This window comes from Pipra filicauda, unplaced genomic scaffold (assembly GCF_003945595.2).
Source record: "Pipra filicauda isolate LSUMZ 115617 unplaced genomic scaffold, ASM394559v2 scaffold460_size520110_pilon, whole genome shotgun sequence".
Taxonomy (NCBI): Eukaryota; Metazoa; Chordata; class Aves; order Passeriformes; family Pipridae; genus Pipra; species Pipra filicauda.
The window spans coordinates 358594-372772 of record NW_024104599.1 but is presented as its reverse complement, the minus strand read 5'-3'; the positions used below and the strand labels follow the sequence as shown (position 1 = coordinate 372772).

General features: G+C 50.2%; 1 protein-coding gene across 1 annotated transcript; it reads right to left on the bottom strand.

Annotated features, from left to right (window-relative positions):
• Nucleotides 1–2270: 2270 nt before the first annotated feature.
• Nucleotides 2271–11129, bottom strand: CUNH1orf116 (chromosome unknown C1orf116 homolog). The gene is made up of 4 exons (XM_039386050.1): nucleotides 10736–11129; nucleotides 6370–6499; nucleotides 4772–4949; nucleotides 2271–4308 (listed from the first exon to the last, which is right to left on the bottom strand). The coding sequence occupies exons 1-4, from the start codon at nucleotides 10930–10932 to the stop codon at nucleotides 3134–3136; spliced, it is 1680 nt and encodes a 559-aa protein (XP_039241984.1). The 5' UTR covers nucleotides 10933–11129; the 3' UTR covers nucleotides 2271–3133.
• Nucleotides 11130–14179: the final 3050 nt, after the last annotated feature.

The following is a 14179-nucleotide window of genomic DNA, read 5'->3' as shown; positions in this document are numbered from 1 at the left end:
AACAGTGCCCCTTTCTGTCACTTCCCGGACTTCAAAGTTAAAGGGTGTTTGGAAACAAAGAGATCTTGGGGAAGCACAGTGTCCTCACCCCCCTGCCCTGCCAACCTGAGCCTGAACCCACGGGTTTTAAGAGCAGGAATGAGGAATGTTGGATCTAGTTTTGTTTTTAAGATGTTATCAGTGTAAATTTGCATCGCTGGCAAATAAAGCAAAACAAACCCAAGGCGAGAAACCCTGGTTGTTTTAACGCAGCAGGAGCTGGCAGGAAAAGGCTGGAATGCCTCTGGTGGGGCTTGTCTTTGCTGTCTGGGTTTCTGTACCTGCAGGTTCTTGGTTCTCCAGTGCCAAGGGTGGCACAGGTGGGAGCAGCAGTGACGAGGTCTGGGGGTACAGATGCCTTTTTTCTTTTAAAGAAGGTAATGGAGAGAAACACAGAGTATATTGTGTCAATCCTGTACTAGGCTGTCCTGGGAAGGGACAGGTGTCCCCCTGATGGGAGCAGAGCTCGGAGTCACCTCCTGCACAGGCACATCTTAATGTGAGGGGGCAGCTCTGCATGTCAGCAAACCCTTGGCTGAGGGAAGGGCACCAATTTCCATGGAATGTTGTTCCTAAATTTGAGTCTGCCACACATTTTTAATTTTTTTTTTTCATTTCAAAGGACTGGGATTTGCCTCGGTTGGTTGTTGTAAGATGAGAGAGGCCCTGGTGATGCTCGGGGCTGATGAGCTGGGCTAAGGAATGATTTCTCCTGGAGACTGTGGCCCAGCACAGATGATGTTCTTCTTTGAGACTGCCAGAATTTAACAAACCACTTCTCCTGAATTTTATCTTTGTAATGAAAGATGAGCACCAGGATGCTTTTAATTGGGATAGTAGGTCTTGACAGGCTCATGTAGACATGGAAATGATATGTCTGAGCCAGTGTGGGACTGATAGTTAAGAAGCAGATGAATATTCTGTGCAAAATGCAAAGCTGAGTGTTTTCTTTAGGTCTTTAACATCGTTGTGCCACATAAACACAGTCTGTATAACCTGCATTAAGGCATTGAGGGTACAGTTGTCAGCTCTTTAGAGTCTTGGAACGGGGCTTGCCCATGGTGAGTGATCCAACCCAGAGGGTCTGGCAGCAGCAGGAGCACTGCACCCCGTGCAAACACACAGATCTGGAGTTCATTCCCAGAGGAATGACCCTGATCTCCTGGTGGCTAAAGGTTGTTTTCATTTAGTCTCTTTTGTTTGCATTTCATTCCAACGTGCACAGCCCCTGTTGAGGAACATCACTCCGCCCCATCACAGGTTAATAAGCAATCTTTGGAAGTGAGATTTCTGCCTGGAAATCTGATAAAAACTCAGCTTTCACGGCTCTAGTACATTCTGGTTTTGACTAAAACCAAGGATTGGAAGAGAATCCTTTTGTTTCCAAAACAATCTGGTTTTAAGAAAAGTTTAGGTTCTGTTTCAGGCCAAAAATGCTTTGAGGGAGACCTCAATGCTCTCCTCCTTTCTCATTAGATAATCGAGGTGAGATTACCTTTGAGTCTGCAGCAGTCATGTATCTGCATTATACAAGTGATGAGCAGTGAGACAGAGCATTAAGGAGCTGGAATCTGCTGTGGGTAAGATGGAATGGTCAGAGGAGAGGAGCACATGGATGAAAATGTACCATTAAACCAGGCAATAGCTTGGCTGACCCCTTTATTTGGGGCTTAACTTTGCATCTTCCTCTCCCCTTTAGACAGTGCTCCTGCTGCCTTTAAAGTCAATCATTTGCACTTGAAAGTCTCCAGCCCGAGGAGTTCAGGGCTGGGTGGAACCTCTCCTGCTGCCTGGCTGCACATCAGGCTGGTTCAAGCCTGCCAGTAAACACAGGAGCACCAGGTATTCCACATTCCCCCTCTGTGCTCCCAGGGAGAGCCGGGAGTCAGAGAATCACGGAACAGTTTGGGTTGAAAGGGACCTTAAAGCTCACCTTGTTCCACCCCCTGATCTAGACAGGGACACCTTCCACCAGACCAGTTCCATGGGATTGCCATGGGAGACTTTGCATCTGCTGATTGTGCACTTACAGAAAAAACCCATCTCTGTGGCTCCTGGGGTGCAGGATCCCCTGCCTCTGGTTCAGACCCATCAGTTGTAATGCCCAGCTGCTGCCTGGGTGACTGACACTCCTTAAATCAAGATATATTGAAGGTTAAAAAGCAGTATTTAGCTTTCCCAGAGTTTTGATTGCAACATAAATCTGTACTACACAGTCATTTTCTGATCGTATACAAGTTTATTAGAGAAATAAACCACCTCTGTTATAAAAGGTGAGCAGCACAGATGTTGGCAGCATCAGCTGGGGCTGAGAGATGCCAGGAGAGTTTGAAAGGGAATGAGTTGGTGTTGTTTCAGGCTTGCATCTCTCTCATTTTTGGGTAGCACTTCTGGATCTGACACCGACACAGCCTGTTGCTTCTTAACAGTCACTTCATGACGTTCATACATCTTCCAAGTGCCAGATCCAGGAGGTTGGGGCTGGGTGGGAGAGCAGGGTGGCAGAGGAGGCAGTGGGATGTGTGGGCAGCCCTCCAGCCCCTCCAGCAGACACCGTGTGAGGGAGAGCTTTGCTGAGCCCCTCCAGTGCCTGTTGGTCCAACAGTTTTGTGTGTGGCAGTGGTGGTTTTGGGAGGCACTTGCATGCGGGAGGTGAGCGCTCAGGCCTCAGAGGCTGTGATAAAAGTAATAAAAATACCCCCAAAAAAGTCCCGAAGGAACAGCAGAGTCCTGCAGTTCTTCCCAAATAGGCTTTATCCACAGGCAACCCCTTTTAAAACAAGCCAAACCCCTAATTCTAAGGCTTCCCTGTTTCAGTGGATCCCCAAATGCATTACAGACCTTGTAGGAGAACACACCCTGCCCACATGCCGAGTGATGCTTTATATAAATAGCTCATATACACTTGCTATGTACAAAATATTATGTACATGTGGCGTTACTTTATCTGGTCATGAAGCTCCAAACACCTCCGGGGGCCTCTCCTGAGGTGCCAGAGCAGCAGAGCACAGCACAGGAGCGACCTGCCAGGGGACAGGCAGTGCAGACACCTGGATTTTGGGGTGAAAAGCCCCTCTCCCACCAGCCCGTGGAGTTATTCCTTCAGCAGGCCGAGCTTCTTCAGTGCCTCGCGCCGGTTCTCGTCGGTCGTGCCCTTCGGGGAGATCTTCACGCTGACGGCGGAGCGGGAGGGCCTCGGGAAGCTCGGGAGAGGGTGGGATCTCCTCTTGCTGCTCTTCTCCTGCTCCACCTGCCCCTGCTCCTTCAGGCCAGCAAAGTCCTTCCCCGCCACGAGGGACACGGGCCGGGGGCGGCCGCCCCTGAGGAAGCTCGGGGCGAGCCGCTCGATGAAGGACATCTTGCCCAGGGAGCTGCTGCTCTTGGCGTTCTGCTCCTTGGTGCTGGCCATGTAGCTGCTCAGCCCCACTCCAGAGCGCTCCAGGGTGTTGGATTTGAATGCTATTTGTCGGATTCCTGCTGCCTCGGGCTCCCCAGGGACGGGGAGCGGAGCCTCCCTTGGCTGGGGGGGTGTGGGAGGTTGGAGGTGGGCGCTGGGCTCCCTCCTGTCCTGTGACAGTCCGAGCTTCTCCAGTGCCTCCCGGTGGGCTTTCTCCTTCTCCTTGGGGTCGAGGTGCCCAGGGTTCACCTTTTCAGCAGCGGCATCACTGGCAGAGCTGGGCTGAGAGCCACCTGAGGGTGGAGGTGGTGCCTTTACCTTCTGGTTGTGCTCCGTGGCGAGCGGCACCGGGCTGGTTTTGCTGGTTTTCAGGATAATATTTGGTGGCAATTTTCGTGGCTTGGGGGCAGTTGGAGGCCCTCGCTTGGCATCAGGGTCCTGAGAGGCCTCTTCCAGTGTGGATTTCTCTGGCTGGCCCCATGAAGTCCAAGTCTTGGTCTCCTTGGCTGTTTCCCCCTTGGCATCTGAGCGATTGCTGCGTGACCACTCGTGGGTCACCTGGTCATCCTGGAAGGGATCTTGAGGTTGGATAATCAAAGATCCCATGGACTTCACATGGCTTCTTGTGTTGGCTTGGTCAAGCCTGTCCTCCTGTGAAGGTTTTTGTCCTGGCACCGGGTCCTTCACCGTGTGGACAATCACCTTGCTGTCAGGAGCTCTGTTTGCTGCAGGGATATTCCTTGGAAGACTGAAATAGCCTGGGCTTGGAACCACTGCTGGAGCTGAGCTGGAGGAGGCAGAGATGCTCTTGCCACTCTTCTGTTCAGCTGCACGCTGACCTCTGCTTGGAGGGGGAGCCCCATTTCCCAGATCTGGGGAAAGAGAGAGATGAAGTCACACACCATCCCACACGTGGGCTCAGGGCACCTTCCTGTCTGCAGGACACGCTTCACACCCGCTGAGCCAGCACAGCCACGACTCAGGACTCGCCCCCAGAGCTCACCCTGACTCCAGCTGACCTGTCACTGCCTGGGAAGTCAGACAGACACACTTTGGGTTTGACAAAGCACCTGGTGAAGGAGGTTAATCTGTGTGAGCCTGCTGGGAGCATGAGCAGAGGTGCTCTGCCCTGTGGTCCTGCTGACCTTGCTCCAAAGCTGCCCGGGAGAACCAGGAGAAGGCAGCTGGTGCCCACAGCGAGTGATGGAAATCACCTGGCTGTGCCTCACCACACACATAAAACTGGGGCACTGCCCCTCCCCTCCCTGCCAAGGGAATGCTCCCCATGAGACATTCCCTCTGCACACAAATCCTGGAGAAGGGTTTCCCACTTACCCTGGCCCACGGGGTCTTTCTTGGGCCACATCCCAGGCAGCTTGGAGGGCTCTGCATAGTCAGTCTCATCAGTGGAGACCCCACTGTCTGCTTCTGCATCCAGTGAGCCAATGGTTTCTTCTAAGAACATCAAACACTCCTTCTCTTCCACAGATAAATAGTCATAGCTGTTATCACTCTGGAAAAAAGAACATGAAGCAGTAAAGGTAGGAGACAGAGGTGTTTTCTCTTTAATAGTGTTTTCTGTTTAAAAAGGTGTTTTCTGTTTAATGTCCTGGTAGTTAAGAGGAGCCTGTGACAGCTCCTGGCCAGGAGACTTGGGCCAGTGGCTATTCCAAAAATCGGTATTGCAACCACTGAAAAATAGACAAAAAAAATATAAAAAAATATATATACAGCTTCCTCTAAAATAGAAATATATATATATATATACACTTAAAGCCATTTTTGTATTGCCCCACTCTGTGTGTCAGAAGATGGGTTATTCTGAACTTGAAAACTTGGCCTCTACCTTTTAGTTCTTTAATTTACTCTGAAATATGAGCAGATGGGTGACATGGGTGATCTATTGGTAAAGACACCTGTCCTGCTCAGCAGTGCTGAACCTTAGAAAAATCCTAAATACTGAAGGTTTCTGTGCAGGTGATGAACTCTCCATGTCCTCCCATTCATAACTCAGCAAGACCCTGTTTAATTTTTGTTGTATTTCGAGTACCAGGAGATATGATATTGTAATATCAGATATTGCTGTGGAAATGCCAGGTTACAAGGTGATTCCTGCAATATATCATGAAAAAAAATGAAGTGCAGGACAGGATGGAGTGTGCATCAGATCAACAAACACAGAGGAGGAATTATCCCAGGTGGAGCTGTTTTGCAGAGACACTTATCCAAATCTTTTGCCGTGCAATATCACAACCAGTTTTTCCATCCCTATTAAATTCAGAGGGTTTGGTTCTGGTTTGCAATACATCAAATGGAAAACCTGTCAGGACTGAGTGCTGCACTTCCACATATCAATTATGCTCCAAGTCAGACAGGATGTAATTAGTCCATCAATCTTGGAATCAGTCTTGGGAGACAAACAAGCTTTAATGGACAGATAGTGAAAAATTACACATCTACACCCATGGTCCAAACTCCTCTCTGCCTTAACTGGGAAATGAATCTCTTGGCAGCTGGGAGGAGCACAGCTCACTGTCTCCCCTGCTGGAGCCAGTCTGACCCAGTGATCCAACTGGTCTAATCCCTCCCTGGGGCACGGCCAGGCCCCTCCTGCCCTCCATCTGCACCTTTGGGCAGCACAGGAGCCACTGGGCTCTCGGGGTCATGTCCCAAAGGACACCTTTCAGGAGCGAAGGCTCCCGAGTGCTGCCGCACCCCTGGCAGGATGGGAAGTCTGGGAGTGCTCTGGGGCAGGGATTAATTTGGTCCTTGTGCTGCCCTGAGCACGGTGCTGTCTCAGGGCCCCCAGGTGCTTCCAAAGCACCGATGAAGAGCAGTTTGGAGCAGAGATCTGACCAAAATCCTTCCTCAGCTGCCCAGAGGGGTGAGTTGAGCCCCTCCACGCCCGAGCTGATCACACCAGGGTGACTTACCCGCTGTGAGTGGTTGGAGGCCGTGCTGACCATGCTGTCACAGCTGCCAGAGTTGCAGCCAGCCATCCCCAGCTCCTTCCTGGGCATATCCTGGGCTGCCGTGGTGTCCGGCACAGGGGCAGTATCCCGGCTGGAGCAGGAGAAAGGAGAAGCATTAAGCTGTGAGATTCCCCCCTGGCTCAGCTGGAGGGAGGCTCTGAAACTGCTGGATGGGTATAAATGTGCTCCATCTTAGGCTGCTCTCTCCAGGAGAAGACACAGCTGGGCTGTTTCAAAGCATCCTCGAACTGAAGTTTTCCCCAGATGGGATAAGCTCTGGAACAGCCCATCCATGGCCAGCTCGTGTTGGTGGGTCTCTAATCATCTCAGAGGGGTGGATTAGGCAAGGGAAAAAGCTGTGTAAACCCAGCTCAGCAGCAGAGATCCTGCCCAGCTCAAGTCCCAGCCCTGGCTCATGGGACCTCTTCCCTCCACCACACCCTCTGCCAGCCCTGCAGCTTGAACTTCTGAACGTGCTGACCCGAAATGCTGCTGTTTACTCACATCCTTGCTCTATCAGGAGCTTCCTCCTGGCAAAGAGCTTCCTCTGCCACCCTTCCTTGGGGAGCCATGGGGAGGTGCCCCCGGGGAGGTGCCCCCGGGGAGGTGCCCCCAGGGAGGTGCCCCCAGGGAGGTGCCCCTGTACCTTCAGGGCATGCCTGGGTGTGTTTGGGCACATGCCTGGCACAGCTTGCAGGGATCAGGGCATGCAGCTGCCCCAGGGGGGTTGCAAAGAGCACCCCGATGTCCCCTCTGCTCACTTCAATGCCCCCCTGATGCTCTTCTGGATGCAGCCCAGACCCCAAACATCAGAGGGACCCCAACGTGGCAGCAGCTGCCTGACAAACACCCTGAACTGAGGTTCCCAACCCCGAAACCACCCCAGAGCAGGGTCCTGGGTGGCAGAGGGGACAGTTACACCTGCAGAGAGCTCTGCTGCCCGCGGGGACGGGCCGAGCGCCCACGGAAGGTGTAATTACTTACGGAGGTAAAGCATGGAAGCTTCCAAAATTCCCTGGCACCACCAATTAGTTTCCTTCACATGCACCACCCCCTTCTTCAGGAGGGAACTGGGGCTGCGGGGGCGAATGGGAGCAGCAAAACAAACCCCCCCTGCCACACACGGGGACCCACGCGAGAGGATTTTCTCGGCGGGAGACAGAGGAGCTCTTTGTGCTGTAACCTGGCCACAGGAACAAACTGCTGCTGCTTTTTTTCCTTTTTTTTTTTTTTTTTTTTTTTTTTTTTTTTTTGCCTGTAGCAGGATCAGGGAATTAGATCCAGAGATAAGTGAGCAGAACTGGCTGCTTGTTCGGAGCGTTAGACCCTGAAAGAATTCCTTTGTAATTGGAATACGCCACAAAAATCAGATTTCAACGCCCACGCCCTGACAGATCTAATCCTTCCATGCAGGAGGAGTTTAATATTTCAGTCTTGGCTTTGCATTATTTACTGCTTAAATGACGTTGCAGTAAGTGGTGGCTTTGAAACAGCAATTCCCTGGATCCTTTGAATTCAGATCACTTCATAGCCAGGGCTTTGAGCTGTCAGGAAGCAGATACCTGCTGAGTTTAGGGGGCTTTAGGCTTCTGCACAGTTTTGTTGTGCACTTGAACGCCCCCAACGTGAAATTTAGATTTATATCACAATTAGATATACAGATTTGTAGATTTATATCTACTTCTAAGTAGCAAGAGGCTTGACCATGATTGTTTTAATGCCTCTCGCTGCCTCCCTCCCAAATCTGAAAGAGCAAAACACTTCTGGGGAAGTGAAAGTCTTGCTTTAACTTGAGCTGGCAGCTGGCTGGGGCCAGCAGTGTCTGAGTGGGAGGGAGCCAGTTTCTCCATGAGGATGCCCACCATCTTCAGTCCACTAAAGAACTAATTTCCTCTCATTCAAACAGTACTTATAGAGACCCAAAGCAGCTGCCAAAGGTTTGGCAGCCGTCGAGCCCCAGCTCACGGGGAGGCAAAGTTCAGCCCCGAGCTCGCCGGGCGCTGGAGAGGATCTGCACCAAAACAAGAAGTTCATTTTCCTGCCCACCAGTTCCCTGATGCGATTATGGCTCCAATGCATAACTCAGGAAAGGGGGGAAAAAAAAAATTCGGTGTTGAAACCCCCCCAGTTTTCGTGATTCAGAAGGATTTTACAGTTCCTCCTTTTCGCTGAGGAACAGCCACAAACTAAAAATGCGACCGAGCGTTTAAAGACGTGGTGCTTGAAAAGCTGTTTTATAGCTGGTTTTCAGTGCTGTGTAGCTCTTCCACCACTAAAAATTCTATTGGAAGAAGCTGTTTTTTATCTAAAACAAAAAGCCAGTTTCCCTCAGGCTCCGTGGCCGCTGCCATAACTGTCCTTTGCAAAGCCCACGGAGCCCTCAAACATCAAAGACGTGCTGGGTAGCAATTAATGCTAATTGCTTTATGTGAAGAGGCTACTTTCTTTTAGCCAGCACCACTCCAAGGTCCCTATCCCAGCTCTCCAGCAGTGCTAAAGGACCTCGGTGGTTTTGCCGTCTGAGGCAGAGCAGCCGAACCCCTCCTGCCTTGGCTTTGTCCTGGCCAGCCCGAAACACAAATGAAAGCAAAACCCCCCCTTTGCAGGCACCGTCCCAGCTGCTCCTGCTCTGAGCAGCACAGCAGGATGGATCCCACCTCAGGGGGAAAGGGGATGGTGGCAGATCTATAGTTTCTCCTATTTAAACAAGTAAATTAAGCACATGCAGCAGCTGCCCGAGCTGTTTGCTGTCCTGAGCACAAGTTTCCCCAGCAGCTGTGGGTCTCCCCAGCTTGTCTCCCACCACCACCTTCAAACCAGCTTTGCTGGTGACACCTCCACCACATTTCACCCTTCCAAAGCAAAGCCCTGCAGGCACCCAGAGCACCCCCCATCCCACCCAGGCAGAGACGCTCAGCCCCTCAACCCGCAGCCCATCGAGCAGGAAAAGCACAGAAAGCAAAGGACAAGAAGGAATATAGATTATTATTATTATTAATCTGTATTTTTTTTTTTTTTTTTTTTTTTTTTTTTTTTTTTTTACCAGGCCGTCCGTCGTCGCGTGCTGCCCAATTCCTCGTCCCGGCCGTGCCTATCCCAGGACTTCTTTGCTTTTCTGGGCTAACCAAACAGAGCCGGGTTACACATTAACCCTCCTCCCCGGCGGAGATGAGGCTGCGCGGGTGCTGGGCGGGCGGGAGCTCTGCAGGTACAGCGATCCCCGGCCCCTCACCTGCAGCCACGAGCACCGGGGCGACAGAAATTCATCTCGCCCCCACGCAGGGCATCTTTCCTGGGCTCAGGGCACCGCCGAGCCCCTAAAACTCCTCCATGCTGTGACCCCAAAGCGCTGGGTCGTGGCGTGCCGAGCTCTCCGAGCCAGCACAGGCAGCACCCGGGAGGCTGCGGGCTGGTACCACCCAGCTCACTCACTTCCCTGCTCCGCCGGGTGTCCTCTGATGTCCTCGGCACGGGTTTCGCCGGAGACTCCTTAATCCGACATCCTGTTCTGCCGCATAGCTGCTCGCTGACACTCGGGGCACTCCGAGCTGCTGCCCTGACCAAAAAGCCTTTGTACACGGTAATTACGTCCCTGGCTGGGCGTTTGCGCCCTGAAACGCGTCACCCCCACAACAGGTTTCTTCTCCCAGGTGGTTTGTGCAGGAGGTCCCGCAGGCTCGGGGGTAGGAGCCGGTTCCTTCTCTCGGCTCTTAAAAACACAGACTGTGCTAGAACAGGTATGTACTTGTAGATCACCAGAGCTTCCCAGAGGCCAAAAGTTTGCTGCGTGCTGCTGTGCGCTGGCAGGAGGTTGTAAGGACAGGTAGAAAGTGTTTTGGAAGGGAAGCTTCGCCACTGAGCTTTATTTACGTGCTAGGGAAGGGGGTGCCCGGGTCTGTGCCTCTCCAGGGCTCGTTGTGCCAGCACCGACTTGCAGGTCCCTTTGCCCCTCCTGGAATATTTCCTTACATCGGGCCCCTCTACAAGTCCATTCCTCTTCACGCTGATACATTCTCAGAAACTCTGCTGAGGCATTTCCTGCGGCAGCATCCCCTTCTCCGAGCACGAGGGTACCACCTCTGCTGCCTCCCTCCAGGGGAAGGCAAAGACGAGCCCAGTTTGTCCGGCTGCAGGACCCTGTGCAGGGTGACACCGACCCCCAGCCCCCGATCTGCCCCGGTGGTGCTGCAGGGGCAGCTGAGAGGAGGCAGTGGTTTGTTATTACCCCGACTTTGGGCTCTACTATTAAAATCAGAGCTTTTCTCGCTGATAAACAGCGCTTTGGCCGTTTATCTCCCCTCTCCCCTCTCCTTCCCCAGACTTGTACCTGCTCTGCGAGGTGCTTCTCACTGAATAACCACAAACATCCAAGCAGAAACCCTGCAGGAAATCTCCAGCACTGGCACAGCCACCGGATTCATTCAAGTCTTTGTGATTATTTTTTTTTTTAAGTTGTATTTTTAGCGAAAGGCCGTGTTGCAACGCATGTTCCCTTCTCCACACGGAACAGGGAAGTGGAAACATCAGCTAATTAAAGACGGAGAGAAAAGAAAGCAGATGAGCCAGGAAGCTCCCACCTGCAGTGCTGAGCGCCGGATTTGGGGCTGTTACAAAAGGGGACGTGTGCCGAGGAGCAAATCAAGAAGCCAGAGGCTGCTGACGAGCCCAGCCAGCCCCAGCCATTCCTGCTCTCCCACGCCGGCCCGCAGCGGGGAAGGGATGCGGACGCGGCACATTCGGAGCGTTGCGACAGCCGGGGATGAGCGCTGGGGGCAGGACTGGTGGAGCTGCTCCGGGGGTGTTAACTGGTGTCCTGCTGGATGGTGAGGCGATTTAAAGAGAGTTTAAATGTTGAACGTTAAAATTAATTGTCTTTTTAATCTAAACGTTAAAATCAATTAACTCTTTTTAATTGATTGATTAATTTTAAATTTTAAATGGAAGTTTTAAGGTCTCGCCGGTTTTTTGCTGAGTTGTGCCTCAGTGCTGAGGCTGCTTTAAGAGGGGGAGCAAATCAAAACGAGGAGTTATTTTGTTATTTCACCGCAAACAGTGTGTGAATGAGCAACAGGAGAGGGTGAGGGTGTCCTGACAGCACAAGGCCTCGAATGTGTGCAATAAAACAGGCAGAGCTGGCTGCCTGCAGAGCCCTGTGGGGGTCAGGAAAGTGTCATGATCCATTAAGAGAAATCTTGAGCTCCTCTGAATCAGATGCCCAGGAAGAACCTGTTCTTTTTCCACATTCCTCCTCTTCCTCCACTGAATATAAATAGCTCTGACCCAAAACAAGGTCTGATTTCATATATATGGCACGAAGTACATGAAAGGAGTCAAATGATGCAGGGAAAACTTCACAATGCCCTGAAAGGACTTTGGCACGTTCTCAGACCCGCTGGGCCCCACCCTGTCCATAAACACAAATGATTCAGGGCTGGCCCCGAAGGAAACACATCCACATGGCGTCACTGATAAGATTCTTGTCAACTTAAGACGTTTATTTGACTCTGTGGGGCTGTTGGACACTTTCCTTAAACCAAATTGCAGGCACAGCCTGTGTGCTGACAAATCAGTTATGGAAAATACCAGGTAGTTGTTGCCTGCTATTCCACAGCAGTTTACAGAAGTCATTAAACCCTAATATGGCCAAGGAACTCTATTTATTATCTCTATTTTACAGAACAGAGGTAGAGAGCTGAAGTGATGTGTTTCCATAGCTTGGTTGCCATTAACTCAACACCAGAAATGAGAAGGCAGCTCTCAAGGTATAATACAGTTCCCCAACGTTTTCCTCAAGGCTTTAATTAAAAATAATAGATGAGGAAACTGTAATCTTGGCCAACCTAATTTTGTTAACTCCCTATTGCATTTCTGTTACAGAAACCATTCTGGTGCTCAGATTGGTGAAAAAACAATATTGATTTCACCCAATTTGAAGGAATTTTACCCTGCCCAGGCCAGAGCAGAGCAAACCTGATGGCAGTTTTACAGCTGGATGCAGTTGGATTTAAAATGCAGGCAGACATTTAATTGTAGGATGGTTGTAATTTTCAAAGTAGCAAGCTGAAAACTTTTTGTGTTCCTCTTATTAAGGGTTTCCCTGGCAGGGAGGGGTTGGCAGGGCTGGCCCATGGGTGGGTTCGTGCAGGGCAGGGGCAGTAAAATCAGCCAAACACAGATGATTCAGAGGCTGTGTGTCAGTCTGATTTCTCAGAAACTGCCTCAACACGTGGGTTTCTGTGTTTCAGGCAGAGAAATTCCGCTTTTTCTCATTCGTGCCTCTCCTGCTCCTCCAAGGTGGAGAAGGGCAAATAGATAACTTTGCTTGGGTCAGAGAGCTTTAAAAATGAACATTGTGTTCCTGTGGTGCAGTTTCACAGTGGGTTGTTGCCTCAGGACTGATCACAGCTGTAGCACTGCGATCTTCTCCACCAGTTCCTGATGAAAGTGGGATGGGAACAGGAGACTGTCCCCAGACTGTCCCCAGTGGCTCCTCCTGTGACCCTGCACATGGAAAGGTGCTGATTTAAGATGCTGTTTCTGTACCATGGAACAAGATGTTCCTTTTCTCAGTGCTCTCCCCGGGAGCTGCTCTTTTTATCTGAGTTCATCCAGAACTAAGGAATTGGGTTTGCCCTTGAGAAATTCAGGGTATTACTGATTTTCTCCCAAGACTGGTGTTTCAGTCTATGGCATCCATGGAGTAGATCTGTGTACCACTGAGCCCAAATATTTGTAAAGTGTATTTAATGATTTATACATTTCAATGCATAAAAGATTCTGGAGGTATGTAAAATTCTCTGTGAGTCCTGGTATCTCAGGTATCTCTTGATATTTATCATAGAATCCCAGAACAGTCTGGGTTGGAAAGGACCATAAATATGATCTAGTTCCAACCCCCTGCCACAGGCAGGGACACTTTCCACAATCTCAGGTTGCTCCAACCTGGCCTTGGAGACTTCCAGGGATGTGGCAGCCACAGCTCCTCTGGGCAACCTGGGAATTTAAGGCTTCTTTTAAGTGTGTGTGAGAACAGAAATGATGGTAAGGACATAAGTCAGTATTATAGAGACTTTCCAGACTGCTCTTGCCAGGTGAGACTATTCCCTACCTGTACCTGTGTCCCACACCAGCTCTAGTCTAAAATATCCCTAATTAACATCTTGCTGTACATTTAATCACAGTTCAGTGCAAATGTAGGAGTGATGTTCAGAAGTTCATCCCACTAATAGCAGGATGTCATTTTTGTGATAATTCCCTAAAGGTATCATTAAGGGCAGGCAAATCCTGGTTAAAAGGTACTAAAAAAAAACCAAACCCTGAAAGAAAGGGAGTTGTACTTTAAATCTACCCAGACCTTACATTTGAAATAATGTAGATATTTTTGTTTGGGCCAGTTTAGGAAAATCACAGGTGGTTTTCTGACTCAGTCAGTACCAGAGGTTACTTGTTCTTTGAGTCTGTCAGCCTGTAACAGTGTGAACTTTTACAGCCATGAATTACAGAAGTTCAGTTGAGATTTATTTTTTTTTTTTTAAGCAAAGAGATTTTATTTTCTAGGCAACAAAAGAAAACATCCAAGCAGTGATAAGTGACACGTCTCCCTCAAACAGAACTGATTCTCTCTGTCAGCAGATTTCCAAGGCAAACATGATCTAGCAAAGCTAAACACTCTGGATTAAAGAATGCTAATTTGAGAAAATACTGCAACTGAGAAATACCAAAACAACAACAACAAAAAGAAGATGTTTTACACACTCTGAGAAAACCATCC